The sequence below is a fragment of the Ictalurus furcatus genome, chromosome 28, assembly GCF_023375685.1.
Source record: "Ictalurus furcatus strain D&B chromosome 28, Billie_1.0, whole genome shotgun sequence".
NCBI lineage: Eukaryota > Metazoa > Chordata > Actinopteri > Siluriformes > Ictaluridae > Ictalurus > Ictalurus furcatus.
The window spans coordinates 2,830,743-2,848,354 of NC_071282.1; the positions used below are offsets into that span (position 1 = coordinate 2,830,743).

Here is a 17,612-nt window from a genome sequence, read left to right on the forward strand (position 1 = left end):
GAAAGCACAAAGTGTACTAAGACCTCGCTGTGTGACGTGCATAAGTATTTGAAGCATATTAAATGTAGTCTACTAGTTATCATTTTTTAAACAGTAATCTTTGATAAGCTAGGCTGGAAATCAACACAAGACAAATATCACTGGGGTAATACAATGGAAATTAGGTTTGACTTTCAAAATGTCCTAGGAAACAGTAAATATTGGCATCTGAGAGGACAGCTAACCCTTGCTAACACAAGCAATTACATCGTACCATTAACAGTTAATGTTTAGAAGTTGAAAACATCAAACCACAAGGTCAACCATCTTGGTGGAGATATTAACACAAGAATAATACAAGATCATTTGAATACAGTCTTGATGTGAAACATTCCACCCAATTAGCAATATGGCAGAATATATTTAGCTGACAATGCTAGTTAAGAGCGATACAAAATAAAAGATCACAGTGACTCAAACTGGGCTTTAAATTTAACCACTAATAATTTCAGAACAGTGAAGAACAAAGATCATGCTAACCTGGATTTATATGTCTAAAACAAGGCCTTCTGGACTGAACCTTCCATCAGAACCCTGGAGTCCAGGGAAATCCAGAGCTTAAATAGTACTTCGCTCTTCCAGTGGAAAAAAAAAACAAAAAAAAAACGTATCACACTGAAAACAAACGATGAAAATGAATGAAGGTTCTTGAAAAAATATGTTATTCCAAACAAGGTTAGATGGGGAAAAAAATCCAAAGAATTTTTTTATTCCTTTAAAAAAATCTGTCAGAAAGTAAAGCAGAAATTCCTTTAATTGGTGCCCATAATTACAAAATTATGGTTTCTTGAAATTAGAGGCTCTGTGTTGGACTAGGTCTTTCCCCAAACCGAGGTGCCTTTTGGGGGAGAGTAGGTAAAGCAAACGCTTCTCTGAGCCCTGGCTCTTACTAGGAATAGACCGATTTAGCAAAGGAGAGATGAAGGGAGAGAGGACAAGTGGAGGACAAAGGAGGGGTGGATGAAAGCTGAGTCCAAGTGGTGACTTTTTGACCTTCTTTAGTGTTTAATCCACACAGTCTTTCTCATAGAGTGTGTATGTGAGTGTACAGTATATCTGTATGTATATAAATACACTTTTGGAATATATATATATATATATATATATATATATATATATATATATATATATATATATATATATATATATATATATATTTTTTTTTTTTTAACCATGCTTTTAAATTTAAGTTAATGTCCAACCTCTTGTGAGTTTGTGAGGGTTAGGGTTAGGGTTGGGGTTCGTACATCCTCACAAACCTGTTGTCAAAATAGTCTGGAATACTCAGAGTTTGAACCTCAAAAATATCAAAAACATTGAGATTTGTAAACAATATGGCCACCATACACCAATCAGTTCTAGTGGGGTGGAGCTTAATCTGTTCAAACAGCTGTAACTCACGTGCAAAGCTTGGGCTCTGGTTATACGTAGTGGGGTAGAGTTACATTTAAAGTTCTGTGGGTATGAATAACAAACCATACAGTTTGAAGTGTACCTCCAGTTTGCTAGATGGGGCTTTGCAAATATTACATATGTAACGAACAACATCTTTGGGGACTCCAACTGTAAAATCCCGCCATTGCAAGTGTAAACTCCTCCTTACCTGTTAACGCCTCTACGGGAGACAGTCACATGCCCTCTGTACCTGTCATTAGTGGCTATGTAGACCCAACAGATAAATCAGCTTTATTTCCAGAACTCTCTTAGCTGGTGGGCCTCTTTCTCCCACTAATATACCACTTGCTCTGAAAAGACACTTCTCTACAAGCTTAGCTGCTTTAACCCATGTACATGAAGGTCCTAATCTAGTGGCCTAAAATAGAACATTTTCTCTTCACCTCAGATCACAGTCCTTCGGGGTTCCAAGAATAACTTTTTTTCTCAGAAGAATTGAATATTTTCAGCTTTATGATATGGAGTAACAATTTTGTCTTCTTTATAAACATCCATAGATCAGGATCAAAAAGAAAAGCAAAAGGAAAAGTTGAACAGTTATTACTGAGCAAGATTAGAGGCTAGAGAAACTCACTGAAGTGAAGGGTTTTATTGATTAATCTGACTGTATAAGTAGTGTTCAACAATTTTTCTCATAATGATTGGCTCTAAACATCTCATGGATGAAAGACAGGGTGTTTGGGGAGGACATATTTTATTTGGGTGAATGTTTTGCAGTGTTGTTCTAAGGTACTTTATCTATGAAAGTGGCTGAATGTGCATGTCTCAGTTTAAGTTTTGATTTGGCCAGGTAAATATATGTCTTTAGATAATTCTAGAAAGCATATACATTTTCATTTGATCCCATTAATGATTCCAATTCAAATAATTTAATGAAAAATATATATTTTTTCATTTACTGGTTGATTCCCTGTGCAGAGCCACCTGTCTGCCTTATTGGTTTGGCTCCTGTTAGTCCCATTAAAGAGACTTTAAGGTAGGAATGTCAATCGGGGGAACCTGTAGGCTCAGAGTCAGTCTGCTTCTGGCAGTTTGAGTCTACATTCAGGGTAGCGATATTAGACCAGGTGGGACAGGGGTAAAAGGTAATGTAGGGAAGATGGGAATCATTGAAGAGGGTGAAGAATGGTTTTTGATGTGAAATCATAAGCCATATGCAGCACTGGAAATCTGTGTGTGTGTGTGTGTGTGTGTGTCTGACTGTCTCAGGACTGATATGGTCCAGTCAGTGTAATAGGATTAGACAGCTTGGGATGTGCTATACTAATCTTCAACCTGCAAGCCTCTTACAAGCCATCAGCAGAAAGAAAGAGAGAAGGAAAGGCAAAAACATTTAGTCACTCTAACTCTGAATTCGCTGTAAAAAAAGAGAGAGAGAGAGAGAGAGAGAGAGAGAGCGAGAGAGAGAGAGAGGAGTGAAGATATTATTTTTTAAGCATTTATTATTACAAAAAATGGCAAATATATCTGCCAATGTAATAAGATCGTTTCAAGCATAAAATGAGCAAAAATGTCGAGAAGTAGCCTTAATGTTTCTGTATGTTTTTAATGTTTGTAAAAATGAGAAATATTCGATAAATTCACCTGTATTTGTGATGTTTTCACATCAAATAAAATTGATTGAAGTGCATATTACCGAAGGACGTCCTACAGCTACAGCTGATAAGTAGAAAGACTTATTGTGTGTTTGATTACAATTTACTATGCAACTTGATTTCAATCTCAAAAAGCCCATCATTTTACATTGTTGCAGAAAGAGTTAACACTTGCGGTGACTTTATAGCATAAACCATTGAAGCAAAACAAATCCGCGTGGAGGAAATACCACAATGTTATCCGCAAATATAATGTTTTAGATTACAATTTTTATTTAGTAACTACAGTATTTACAAAATTATAGTGAACATTTTCTTTTCTTTTAGGTGACCTGGGATCCACAGAAAAAATATTCTGCACTTCAAACAGGAACATTTTGTTTTTAGTCAAGTCCTTTTTAAATACACAGTTGCACAAATTCCCAAATGTTGCATAGTGTATATAAAAAAAATTCCATTGTAGAACCTACTGTCCTGATTTCACCCCGGAAATGTGACTCTAATAAATGCCTGTTGAATACTTAGTAATAACATTTAACATCATATATACTAATATAATTTATTAGTGCATAAGACCTAGAGAAAGGAGTAGCATGAAGAATACAACAAGCAGAAAAATCTTCAGAAGAGAGCTTTACCATTTAGATCTGCTTATGGAAAGACATAACCTTTTTCAGATGTGGTACGAGAGATAGGACAGAGGCACTGATGCTCATTACCAGGTCAACTCATTGGGGAATGGACTAGATCAGTGACCCAAATATTCCTCTTATTCTTTATTGAATGTTGTACCTTCTTGCTGGACGTTTTCTGGTCTTTATTTGCTATATCAATGTATAAATTGTGTTATTCTATCAATAAATCAATCAATCATTCATCTGCATCCTGGAAAGAGCTGTATTTATGACTCAAAGTTCAAAGTTTAAGCAACGATAAAATAAAACCACACTTTTATTTTAAAATTCTCTTTAATGCATGGGTTACTTTGGGTTTTCCTCACATTCAGAATTTTACAGATTTATCAAAAACATTTAGCTTTGCACATAGAAATCCCTACCCCCTCCCATTTCCCACAGCATTTTAACACTTTGTTTGGAAAACCTATATGCCTATCCTATAGATTAATTCTACTAACGAATTTTCATCAGAAGGTGGCGGTTATTTACTATAGTACATTCTTCATCTTCATCCAGCAAGCAAATTTGGTTAAGACAACGGAAGCAGAATTCTGTGAAGCATTTGGGGCATACAATGTTGGGGCAGCCATCTCCGTTGTGTGTGAGCAGGGCATTGCACTCAGGACAGGCCCTGAAATAGGGGCATCCCATTACCGAACTGTTGGGGTCTTTGATCCATTTTTTGGAGATCAGAGCAGCCCGGAGAGCGCAGTTTGGCTGTGTGCAGGAGCTGTTTGATGAAGTGCTGTCTGGCCACTCTCTCTGACAATCCCAGCAGAAACGAAACACACGACGTTTTGCTTTGGAACACAATTTGCACACAACACACTGCCTTTCTGAATCCGTGACAACTCTCTGATGGCAACCTGGACACTGGAGGGACGGGAGGGCATGAAGAAGATAAAAGTCAAAATGAGACACAGGCTTTCTAACATAATTAAGGTTATCTCTATTGACTTGGAAATGTATGAGTTGTATCTAGTTGCTTTAGGAATTGACCTAATACTGAATATCTTTCTGAGTGGAAAAGGAAATACTAATGGTTTGTCAGGAAAAGAATAATCTGAGGCAATTGTGTCACTGTGAAACATGGCTGGAAAAAATCTGATGTAGGTTTTATTGGTAGAAGTGTGGTAATCTCCAGCTTTGGTTTGAGATGCCTTCTTGGCCAAGTAAGTAGAAAGTAAATTTATCATTGCTTCAGGTTCGTCAGCCTTTGAGTAGATTTTGGACCATTCTTGGCCTGGAGACTATCAAGCTGAAATAGCAATACTGTCTTAAAAAAACACCTTGGTTCCAAAAATTCTACTAATATAGACCTACTGAATACCGGTTTGGAACATAGCCTTATTTACTTACATACTTGCGTCACAGCTAAGCACACAATTCGGCATGATGCCCTAAAATAGCTCTTCTTAGCTTAAGTCTTTCACTCAGTTCCCTACTAGGGTTAGACCCTGAAAATAGCATGCACTAAATGCTGTGATGTCACACAGGGTGCGCAGAGATCACCTTTGGCTTTGTCGTGGAATGGCTCATGACTTCGATCCTTCTTGGTAGCACCTATAGATTAGACAGACCGAGAAGATGGTGATGTGCAAAGGGGGAATAAAACATGTTCAATATGAAGTGTTGGACTAATATTGTTCTTTTTTTCTTGGTTAACCAGTTAATAGTAGCTGAAATAAATTCATGAACAAAACGCTCATTGATGTCCTGCAGTATAAGAAAAGTATAATGAGGAAGTTATAAATAAAATGATCTGATCAAAACACCAGAAACCTCCGTAAGACAACACCTCATGTGAGAAAATGAAAGCAATTTCTCTCTGCACTGTGCCATTACAAACAAATGTGATCAATCAAATGCCACTATACTGTTTTTGATGGCACAAACATAGCACCACAAAGCTAGCCGTAAGGACCTGTTTTAGGGGAAAAATTAACCTGACAACAAAGTGTTTCCTTGTTAGAAAGAGTTCCCAACTAAAACGCTAGAAACCCCTTAACTATACAAAGTCCCTTTTGAAGAACCCTACAGTAGGTAAGCTACTGTTTATACACATACAACCCAAGTTACGACAGTGGTTCTTAAATTATATACAGTGGTTCTTAAATTACATACAGTGGTTCTTAAATGAGTTATAATTGTAGACTACTTTCATTTCACCATGTAACTAAAGGTGGAAAAGGCTAAACAAGTTAGTAACTAATTAATACAGGTGAGTGTGATTTATTGAGTCCTGTCAAGAAACCAAAAAAAAAAAAGGCTTAAAGTTTAAAGAAGGTTCTTACCTGAGACTCAGTAAAGACCTCCGTCTCACACACGCTCTTGGTGAAACTGGTTAATGTTGGGGAAGCCAGTTTTTACCTTAGAGGAAAAAACAAGCAGGGGAATTCCTGCAGAATTCATATTTTCACTTTCTCTTGCTACAATATCAAGCCTTTGTTTACACTGCTGATGTCAGTAAAGCATTAGCTGATGTGGTTTGTATAGGCTACACAAGCAGAACGTTTGAGACACTTGTTTATGCTTTTTATAATGAAGTCAGTTTGACCTAGATGTGTGTTTTTGTGTTATTCTCGAGTTTTACAGCATAATACCATTATACGTCCAAACTCTTACTGTGTTGCATATGTATGTACGTGACAATGGAGGTGTGCTTAGATTGTGTGAGAATTTGTGACTGGGTGTGTTTACTGTGACGTTTCCCTAAAGCATTATCTTACATAAGATTGAAAACAAAAAAATAAACACGGTTTTCGGTGTGTATTCCTGTTCTGAGTGTTTCCCCCTGTATCATCCAGTAGTTAAGCAGGTAGTCCTCCTTAATTATTAACCCCATTGTCATAAAAGCTGGGATTTTTTTTCTTTCTAAAATGCAATAAAAAGAAAAATCTATGGTTTGTCAGATCACTTGACACCTTAATTGTCACGTAATAAACGTAATGGACGTTAGGATGGACGCAAGTGCAGATAAGAGCTTTTATTTGAAGAGAGACAGGCAGACAAATCCAAATCATCAGACAATAGTGTGGTCAAAAAACAAGCAATGGGTCAGGTGATTGGCAAAAAGGCATAAACGAGGCAAAACCAGAACGAGATCAAAACAATAACACATGAACCGAGAACAAACGCTTGGTATGCGGAAAACTCACGTAATACTTCACAAAGTCATAGTGTTAGAACAGTCTTTTATATACTGTGGTAGTGAGTGTGTGTGAGATTGAGTGCAGGTGTGTGTAAGAGTTCTGGGAATTGCAGTCCATGGCGGCCATGTTTGTAGGCCGCCGTGCAGTATGGGAAATGTAGTCACTGGTTTGCTGTGACGCGACATTAATTAACTGACAAACGTACAAAGAAAAGATATTCAATGTTCTCACTGACCAACTTAACGGTATTTTGTAAATATAAACAAATTTAATGTAACACAGTGATAAACATGCCCCTGTCCCCACTTTTTTGAGAGTATTGAAGGCATCAAATTCCAAATTTGTTTATATTTGTTTTATTGTACAATTGTATAACACTTTAAGCTGCAAGAATTTTATAAAACGTGCTCTATGAAATTATTAACTACTATAGTATATGGTCTCAGGTATATTATTTATCATGTAGAGTAGCTTATCTTATCCTATTATTCTTTGTTATATACATGTATAGTGTTATGAAAGATCAGAGTCTTAATGGTGAAATAGACTATTGGCGCCCTCTTGTGGCTATAATGGTCTACTGCAACTGTTAGATATTAAAATCTCCATCAAGGGTTCGACTTCTGTACCATTAGTGTGTCTATTACATGGTAATGTGAATGTAATGCTTAAAATTATTTAAGGTACACAGTTTGATCTTAAGGTCCATTCTTGACCATTCTTTGAGTAGCATTTGGAGTAATACTTTACACTATATTTCCAGGTGCAATACAGGTACACGTGCACTTTTCCAGGTAATAATAAAGACACCTACTAAAGGTCCATAATAAAGGTAGTAAAGATGTACCTTTGAGGGTACCTCTCCAGTGACAAGAAACAGTACAGTTCATTTTAGTCATTTGTTTTGGGTGAGGAGATGGGGCATAAAACACTGTCCATAGTTATATGTACGACAAAGTGTATCTATATGGTAGATATATGGTTACTTGGGAAATAATGGCTAATATGAGTGAATCTACAGAGTAGTTACATCTACAGCAAGACTGACAGCTGTGGCAGGCTGAAGACGGGTTGTGTGACCGCGGGGTGATAAAGTGGACGCACTTTCTATCTTGCCCTGAGGACATCATTGTTTGGACTTGGTGATGGAAAGGGCTGTGTTTATCAGTTTATCAATCATTCATCTGCATCCTGAAAAACTGTGTATTTAGACAAAGTTCAAAGTTTAAGCACGATGAAATAAATCCACACTTTCATTTTAAAATTCTCTTTAACGGATGGGTTACTTTCAGTTTTCCTCACATTCACAATTTTACAGATTTTTCACAAACATTTACCTTTGCACACAGAAATCATATTTGATCACATATCACACATCAGTGAAAGATTACATTTTCCAAGTTTAAGTATATTTCAGTTAATCATTTTTTATATCATAAGACGTACAGAATGACCTGAACTGTGTTTCAAAGATTCCCAACCCTACTCCTGGAGACTGAACACCAGCCCCCCCACCCATTCCCCACAGAGCTTTAACACTTTGTTTAAAAACCTATATGCCTATCCTACAGATTAATTCTACTAACGAATTTTCATCAGACTCTGCCGGTTATCTACTATAGTACATTCTTCATCTTCATCCATTGAGCAACTTTGGTTAAGACAACGGAAGCAGAATTCTGTTAAGCATTTGGGGCATTCAATGTTGGGGCAGTCGTCTCCGTAGTGTGTGAGCAGGGTATTGCACTCAGGACAAGCCCTGAAATAGGGGCATCCCATTACCGAACTGTTGGGATCTTTGATCCGTTTTTTGGAGATCAGAGCAGCCCGGAGAGCGCAGTTTGTCTGTGTGCAGGAGCTGTTTGATGAAGTGCTGCGTGGCCACTCTCTCTGACAATCCCAGCAGAAACGAAACGCACGACGTTTTGCGATGGAACACAATTTGCACATAACACACTGCCTTTCTGAATCCGTGACAACTGTCTGATGGCAACGTGGACACTGGAGGAACGGGAGGGCATGAAGAAGATATAAGTCAAAGTGAGACACAGGCTTTCTAACATCTTTAGGGTTATCTCTATTGACTTGGAAATGTATGAGTTGTATCTAGTTGCTTTAGGAATTGACCTAATACTGAGCATCTTTCTGAGTGGAAAAGGAAATACTAATGGTTTGTGAGGAAAAAAATTATCTGAGGCAATTGCGTCACTGTGAAACATGGCTGGAAAAAATCTGACGTAGGTTTTATTGGTAGAGGTGTGGTAATGCCCAGCTTTGGTTTGAGATGCCTTCGAGGCCAAGTAAGTAGAAACCAAATTTATCATTGCTTCAGGTTCGTCAGCCTTTGAGTAGATTTTGGACCATTCTTGGCCTGGAGACTATCAAGCTGAAATAGCAATACTGTCTTAAAAAACACCTTGCTTCCAAAAATTCTACTAATATAGACCTACTGAATACCGGTTTGGAACATAGCCTTATTTACTTACATACTTGTGTCACAGATAAGCACACAATTCGGCATGATGCCCTAAAATAGCTCTTCTTAGCTTAAGTCTTTCACTCAGTTCCCTACTAGGGTTAGACCCTGAAAATAGCATGCACTAAATGCTGTGATGTCACACAGGGTGCGCAGAGATCACCTTTGGCTTTGTCGTGGAATGGCTCATGACTTCGATCCTTCTTGGTAGCACCTATAGATTAGACAGACCGAGAAGATGGTGATGTGTAAAGGGGGAATGAATCATGTTCAATATGAAGTGCTTGGACTAATATTGTTCTTTTTTCTGGTCAGCCGTTTGGTTAATCAGTTAATAGTAGCTGAAATAAATTCATCAACAAAACGTTCATTGATGTCCTGCAGTATAAGAAAAGTATAATGAAGTTATAAATCTGATCAAAACACCAGAATCTTCCGTAAGACAACACCTCATGTGAGAAAATGAAAGCAATTTCTCTCTGCACTGTGCCATTACAAACAAATGTGATCAATCAAATGCCACTATACTGTTTTTGATGGCACAAACATAGCACCACAAAGCTAGCCGTAAGGACCTGTTGGTACCAGTCCCTTTTGAAGAACCCTACAGTAGGTAGGCTACTGTTTATACACAACCCAAGTTACATTCTTACGTTCTTAAATTATATACGTTACGTTTTTAAATTATATACATCCATCCATCCATCCATCCATCTTCAACAACTTAGGCTACTGTTTATACACATACAACCCAAGTTACAACAGTGGTTCTTAAATTACATACAGTGGTTCTTAAATGAGTTATAATTGTAGACTACTTTCACTTCACCATGTAACTAAAGGTGGAAAGGCCAAACAAGTTAGCAACTAGTTAATACAGCTGAGTGTGATTTATTGAGTCCTGTCAAGAAATAAAAAAAAGGCTTAAAGTTTAAAGAAGGTTCTTACCTGACACACGCTCTTGCTGAAACTGGTTAATGTTGGGAAGCCAGTTTTTACCTTAGAGGGAAAACCAAGCAGGGGAATTCCTGCAGAATTCATATTTTCACTTTCTCTTGCTACAATATCAAGCCTTTGTTTACACTGCTGATGTCAGTAAAGCATTAGCTGATGTGGTTTGTATAGGCTACACAAGCAGATCATTGGATGAGACACTTGTTTATACTTTTTATAATGAAGTCAGTTTGACCTAGATGTGTGTGTTTTTGTGTTATTCTCGAGTTTTACAGCATAATACCATTATACATCCAAACTCTTACTGTGTTGCATATGTATGTACGTGACGATGGAGGTGTGCTTAGATTGTGTGAGAATTTGTGACTGGGTGTGTTTACCGTGATGTTTCCCTAAAGCACTCTTACATAAGATTTTAAAAAATAAATAAATAAATACATTTCGGAGAGTATTCATGTTCTGAGTGTTTCCCCCTGTATCATCCAGTAGTTAAGCAGGTAGTCCTCCTTAATTACTAACCCCATTGTCATAAAAGCTGGGATTTATTTTCTAAAATGCAATAAAAAGACAAATCTATGGTTTGTCAAATCGCATGACACTTTAACTGACGAACATACAAAGAAAAGATATTCAATGTTCTCACTGACCAACTTAACGGTATTTTGTAAATATAAACAAATTTAATGTAACACAGTGATAAACATGTGTAGCAGTGTGGCTCGTTCTCAACAACTACACCACCCCGAAAAAAATAAATGGGGAAAACAACCCAAATACGTTCCACTTAGAACAGGCAAGAGGTATGGGTTTCCATACAAAAATACATTTTATTTTGAAGTTAAAAAGACTGGCCAAGAATTATTAAAAAAAAAAAAAAAAAAAAAGGCCGCCAACACAGTCAGGTATTGGTCAAATAAAACAGTCACAAGAGGAAATTAACAATAATGATAGGAGGACTGAGGCTTCCTGTATGAAGGGCAGGCTAGTACGACAGCACCAGCCATACAAAAGGGAAAAGCACCCCACTAATCAGAATCATACCCACAAAATTCACTGCAAATAAACACAGCAATAATGACGACCCTTAATTAAGTAAAGCCTAAGGTGCAGCAAAGAACCCCCCCAGCCTCAGGAAGCACTCAGCTCCTACAAGGAGAAAACAAAACACAAAGTCAATTACAATAAGCTCAAAAGCAGACAAACAAAAGAATAAAACACAAAGACAAACTTACTGTCACAAAAACACAGATAACCCCACACTCAAACTGATTACAGGTAGCAAGTTTACCAAAGCTGACCAAAACCACTACTACCACATAGCAGTATCAGCATAACTGATAAAGTCTGTTACAACACAGCTGAATTCAATAAAACTGATCTTAGTGACAGTAACAAACATAAGTAAAAGCAAAACAAACTGAAGCAACAAAACCAAACAAAATCAAGCAGAATCAAGCAGCAGCGTGGCTCGGCGAGTGAGGGGGAGGAGCTATACCGAAACGATCACATCTCACTCAGCCCGCCTTAACGCATGCAAAATCGATGACCCTAAAAACACACAGGTGTTACAACCTCAATTTGGAAAGCATGCAAAATCATTTAGCTCGAGTAATAGAACTAAATGCTTTACCTACCGTGATCCGATGACATGATACTCACGATGGCACATACGAAAATCATGATAGCTTCTTAAATAGTTGTGACGTCAACAGCTGGCGCTCCACCTGGAGCTACGTTAAACTACCATGCTACACAGTTGGGAGCCTTGACAGCACACCGCACTGAGAGTGAGCAGCACATCACACCTGCACACAGAATCAATAGCCCAACGTCACACTAAACAAGTAAATCGCATGGTAAATGGACAACGCTAGCATCAAACAGCTAAGCAACAAAGCTAAAAACACATACCTCTGTAGTCCATAGCAACGAAAGGAAGGGGCGAGTTTTCAACCATGACGCATTCTGGAAGGCCTAAACAACCACTTATATACTGTAGTAGGGAGAGAGCCCATTAGCCACATAGTTAATAAGGGTGACGTTTTAACCACGACACACCCCCCACTACACATGCCTCCGTCCCAACTTTTCTGAATGTGTTGAAGGCATCAAATTCCGAATTTGTTTATATTTACAAAATACAGTTAAGTTGGTCAGTGAGAACATTGAATATCTTTTCTTTGTACTTTTGTCAGTTAATTAAAGTTTCAAGAGACTTGGCAAATCACAGATTTTTGTTTTTATTGCATTTTAGGAAAAAATCCCAACTTTTATGGAAATTGGTTCAGTATTTATAACCTTATTTTAATACGTTCCCTTTTGTATTTCGCTTCATTTTTTAAAAATAAAATTTTGGTAAGGATTAGACTATACATGACTGTTTTTTTTGTTTGTTTGTTTGGTTGGTTGTTGTTGTTGTTATTATTATTATTGTTGTTATTTCAACATGCTCAAGGTCATATTGTGTAATATTTGAATACAGATTACTTTCTTCTTGGGTCTGTTCTGAACTTTCAACCCTCTGTATTTTCCTAAAGTTAAACAAGAGGCAACTTATAAGGATATAATCCTTATATATTTTTCTTGATATCAACCATTTAGCTGTTTAAAGTACTAATAGGCTACAGTGGTCTATTTTATACATTTATTCTATTTACATGCAAATTGTATAACACTTTAAACTGCAGTAATTTTATGAAATGTGCTCTATGAAATTATTAACTACTATAGTATATGGGCTCCTGTATATTATTCATTCTGTAGAGTAGCTTATCTTACTATCCTATTATGCTTTGTTGTACACCTGTATAGTGTTATAAAAGATCAGAGTCTTAATGATGAAATATACTATTGGCGCCCTCTTGTGGCTATAATAGTCTACTGCAACTGTTAGATACTTAGTAATATATATCTATATATCTATATCTATATCTATCTATATATATATATATATATATATATATATATATATATATATATATATATATATATATATATATATATGGTTACTTGGGGAATAATGAATGGCTAATATGAGTGAATCTACAAAGTAGTTACATCTACAGCAAGACTGACTACAGACTACGAGTGTGTGTGTGTGTGTGTGTGTGTGTGTGTGTGTGTGTGTATGTGTAAGCTTTGTTTGGACTTGGTGATGGAAAGGGCTGTGTTTATCAGTTTATCAATCATTCATCTGCATCCTGAAAAATTGTGTATTTAGACAAAGTTCAAAGTTTTAGCACGATAAAATAAAACTACACTTTAAATTTTAAATCCTCTTTAATGCATGGGTTACTTGTGTTTTTCATCACATTCACAATTTTACAGATTCATCTCAGACATCTACCATTGTGCACACAAATCATTTTTGATCACATATCAGTGAAAGATTAAATGTACAGTTATTTAAGTACATTTCAGTTCAAATCAGTGAAATTATTTTTTATATCAAAGAAGCACAGTATGACCTAAACTGTATTTTAAAGATTCCCAACCCTACTCCGAAAGACTTGACCCCCGACCCCTGCAGAGTTCTGACACCTTGTCTGTAAAACCTAAATGCGTCTGTAGACAAGTGTGAAAATGTACGTATTTGTATGGTAGACATTTTTTGTTTGCCTCCTACAGAGGGATTCTACTAACAAAGTGCCATCAGACTCTGACTGTTATCTACTATAGTACATTGTTGAAGCTGTGGAAGTCCAATCAACCTGTACCTCTCCCTTATGAAAGGAATCAAATCCAAGTCTCTGAAAAAGCATCCTGGGCGAAGACAACGGAAGCAGAATCCTGTGGAGCACTTAGGGCATGTAATGTTGGGGCAGCCTTGTCCGTTGTGTGTGAGCAGGGCATTGCACGTAGGACAGGCCCTGAAATAGGGGCATCCCTTTGCTGAACTGTTGGGATTACTGATCCGTTTATCGGAGATCAGAGCAGCCCGGAGAGCGCAGTTTGGCTGTGTGCAGGAGCTGTTTGATGAAGTGCTGCGTGGCCACTCTCTCTGACAATCCCAGCAGAAAATAAACACACGACGTTTTTCTTTGGAACACAATTTGCACACAACACACTGCCTTTCTGAATCCGTGACAACATCCTGATGGCAACCTGGACACTGGAGGAACGGGAGGGCATGAAGAAGATATAAGTCGAAATGAGACAAGGGCTTTCTAACATCATTAGGACTGCACTGACTTGAAATGTATGAGCTTATGGTATTATGGAATGTATGGGCTGATATTATGGAATGTATGGGCTGATATTGTGGAATGTATGGGCTGATATTATGGAATGCATGGGCTGATATTATGGAATGCATGGGCTGATATTATGGAATGCATGGGCTGATATTATGGAATGCGTGGGCTGATATTATGGAATCTGTGGGCTGATATTATGGAATGTGTGGGCTGATATTATGGAATGCATGGGCTGATATTATGGAATGTATGGGCTGATATTATGGAATGTATGGGCTGCTCCTTACAAGAAATAAACATTTTCCTGAAAAATATATAAGAACATTCCTTTAATATATTGTCAAGAATTTTAGTAAGCACCCTGCAAAAGTTGTGTCTGAAACTTGGCCCAGTCAACTTCCTTAGCAATTAAAATGAGCATGAGAATATATTTCGTAACGTTTTAACAAACATCTATGAAGCAAACAAACAAGCATCCTTCAATAAACCTAGTAACAATCAACAGATCTTTCTTTACTATTTGTTTTGCACTGCATCCTCCCTCAAATTAAAACCCAATAAGTTTACATTAGAGCTCATTTATTTATTCGTTCAGTGTAAATAATAGTTTATATTTAACTTAATATTACCTATATATTTAACTAAACATGAATGGACATATGTTGATGTAGGTTTTACTGGTCAAGGTGCCGTAATGCCCTGCTTTGGGTGTGATATGGCTTTTTGGGTTTCCTCTGGGTATTCCGGTTTCTCAAAGACATGCATGGTAGGCTGATTGGCATGTCTAAAGTATCTGTCGTGTATGAATGGGTGTGTGAATGTGTGTGTGATTGTACCGTGCGATGGATTGGCACCCCATCCAAGGTGTACCCCACCTTGTGCCCCATGCTCCCTGGGATAGTCTCCAGGTTCCTCGCGACCCAGTAGGATAAGCGGTATAGAAAATCGATGGATGAATGGATGGATGGATAAATCAGCCTTTGAGTAGATTTTGGACCATTCTTGGCCTGGAGACTATCAAGCTGATATAGCAATATTGTCTTAAAAAAAACACCTTGCTTCCAAAAATACTACTAATATAGACCTACTGAATACCGGTTTGGAACATAGCCTTATTTACTTACATACTTGCGTCACAGCTAAGCACACAATTCGGCATGATGCCCTAAAATAGCTCTTCTTAGCTTAAGTCTTTCACTCAGTTCCCTACTAGGGTTAGACCCTGAAAATAGCATGCACTAAATGCTGTGATGTCACACAGGGTGTGCAGAGATCACCTTTGGCTTTGTCGTGGAATGGCTCATGACTTCGATCCTTCTTGGTAGCACCTATAGATTAGACAGACTGAGAAGATGGTAATGTGTAAAGGGGGAATAAAACAGACAGCACAAGTTAATAGGAGCAAAGAAAGGAAGCACAAAGATAAAGAATCCGACTGGATATTTACAGCTGGCCCAAACTGGACTAGCAAAAGCAGCCACATTCATTATTAATACTACGTTTCTAAGTTCAATATGAAGTGTTGGACTAATATTGTTCTTTTTTCCGGTCAGCCGTTTGGTTAACCAGTTAATAGTAGCTGAAATAAAATCATCAACAAAACGTTCATTGATGTCCTGCAGTATAAGAAAAGTATAATGAGGAAGTTATAAATAAAATGATCTGATCAGAACACCAGAAACTTCCGTAAGACAACACCTCATGTGAGAAAATGAAAGCATTTTCTCTCTGCACTGTGCCATTACAAACAAATGTGATCAGTCAAATGCCCCTAACATAGTTTTATGTATTAACTATAACCTTTTTTTTTTTTTTAACCCACAGCTCTTAGCCTATATGATGGTCATACTATAACAGACATTCCATAAAGACAACCTCACTGGTTTGCCCCATAAACTGACATTTTTTAAATAAATAAATAAATAAATAAATAGCCACCCAGCTACATACACTTTTAGGGAAACAAAGTGTTTCCATGTTAGAAAGAGTTCCCAACTAGAAAAGCTAGAAACCCTTAACTATACAAAGTCCCTTTTGAAGAACCCTACAGTAGGTAGGCTACTGTTTATACACATACAACCCAAGTTACGACAGTGGTTCTTAAATTATATACAGTGGTTATTAAATGAGTTATAATTGTAGACTACTTTCACTTCACTATGTAACTAAAGCTAGAAAAGGCCAAACAAGTTAGCAACTAGTTAATACAGCTGAGTGTGATTTATTGACTCTGAGCCTATAGCTGATGGAATCTCTCCTGTCAAGAAACAAAAAAAGGCTTAAAGTTTAAAGAAGATCCATACCTGCGACTCAGTAAAGATAGACCTCCGTCTCACACACACGCTCTTGTTGAAACTGAGGTAGTGTTTGTGAAGTTAGCTTTTACAGGAGGGACAAAACAAGCAGGGGAATTCCTGCAGAATTCATACTTTCGCTTTCTCTCCCTACTATAGTTGGCACCACTGATGAATGTCAGTAAAACATTAGCTCATGTGGTTTGTGCAGGCTACATAAGCAGAATGTTTGATGAAAATCATAATAAGTGACTTAAGACACTTGTTTATACTTTTTATAATGAGGTCAGTTTGACCTTGATGTGGCTTTTTGTGTTATGCTCTAGTTTTACAGCATAATATTATGCATCCAATCTCTTACTGTGTTTGTATATAAACATACAGTGCCCTCCAATAATATTCCCACCCTTGGTCAATATCAGCAAAGAAGGTTGTGAAAATTGCCTTTATTAGTTAACCCTTTGACCTCGAAATCTGAAGGATCTGGAGAGATTCTGTATGGAGGAACGGTCTCAGATCCCTCGCCATGTATTCTCCAACCTCATCAGGCATTATAGAAGACTCAGAGCTGTTATCTTGACAAAGGGATGTAGCACTATTATTAGTATTGACTAAACGGATGCCAGTAATTGTTGTACACTTACATTTAACACCTTGTTTGCATTTGTTTGATATCCATGAGAGCAGAGTATTTGTTTTATTTTCTGAAGAAAAGATCAAAAGGTTAAACAATAAAGACAATTCTTTATTAAGACAAAATCTTCTTTGCTCATA

The 17,612-nt window shown here is 37.3% G+C and overlaps 1 protein-coding gene across 1 annotated transcript; it reads right to left on the reverse strand.

The window, feature by feature from the left end:
• Nucleotides 1-13,459: 13,459 nt before the first annotated feature.
• On the reverse strand, nt 13,460-16,894 carry si:ch211-284e13.9 (uncharacterized protein LOC566600 homolog). The gene is made up of 3 exons (XM_053617886.1): nt 16,848-16,894; nt 15,822-15,872; nt 13,460-14,459 (listed from the first exon to the last, which is right to left on the reverse strand). Exons 2-3 carry the CDS (start codon nt 15,846-15,848, stop codon nt 13,986-13,988), a joined length of 501 nt encoding a protein of 166 aa, XP_053473861.1. The 5' UTR covers nt 15,849-15,872; nt 16,848-16,894; the 3' UTR covers nt 13,460-13,985.
• Nucleotides 16,895-17,612: the final 718 nt, after the last annotated feature.

Excerpts from the sequence above, each read along its gene's own strand:
- si:ch211-284e13.9 (XM_053617886.1), bottom strand. The coding sequence starts at position 15,848 with ATGAGCCATTCCACGACAAAGCCAAAG. Across the intron at positions 14,460-15,821 it reads ATTCCACGACAAAGCCAAAG|TGTCCAGGTTGCCATCAGGA; the intron begins GTGATCTCTGCA and ends CCGTTCCTCCAG.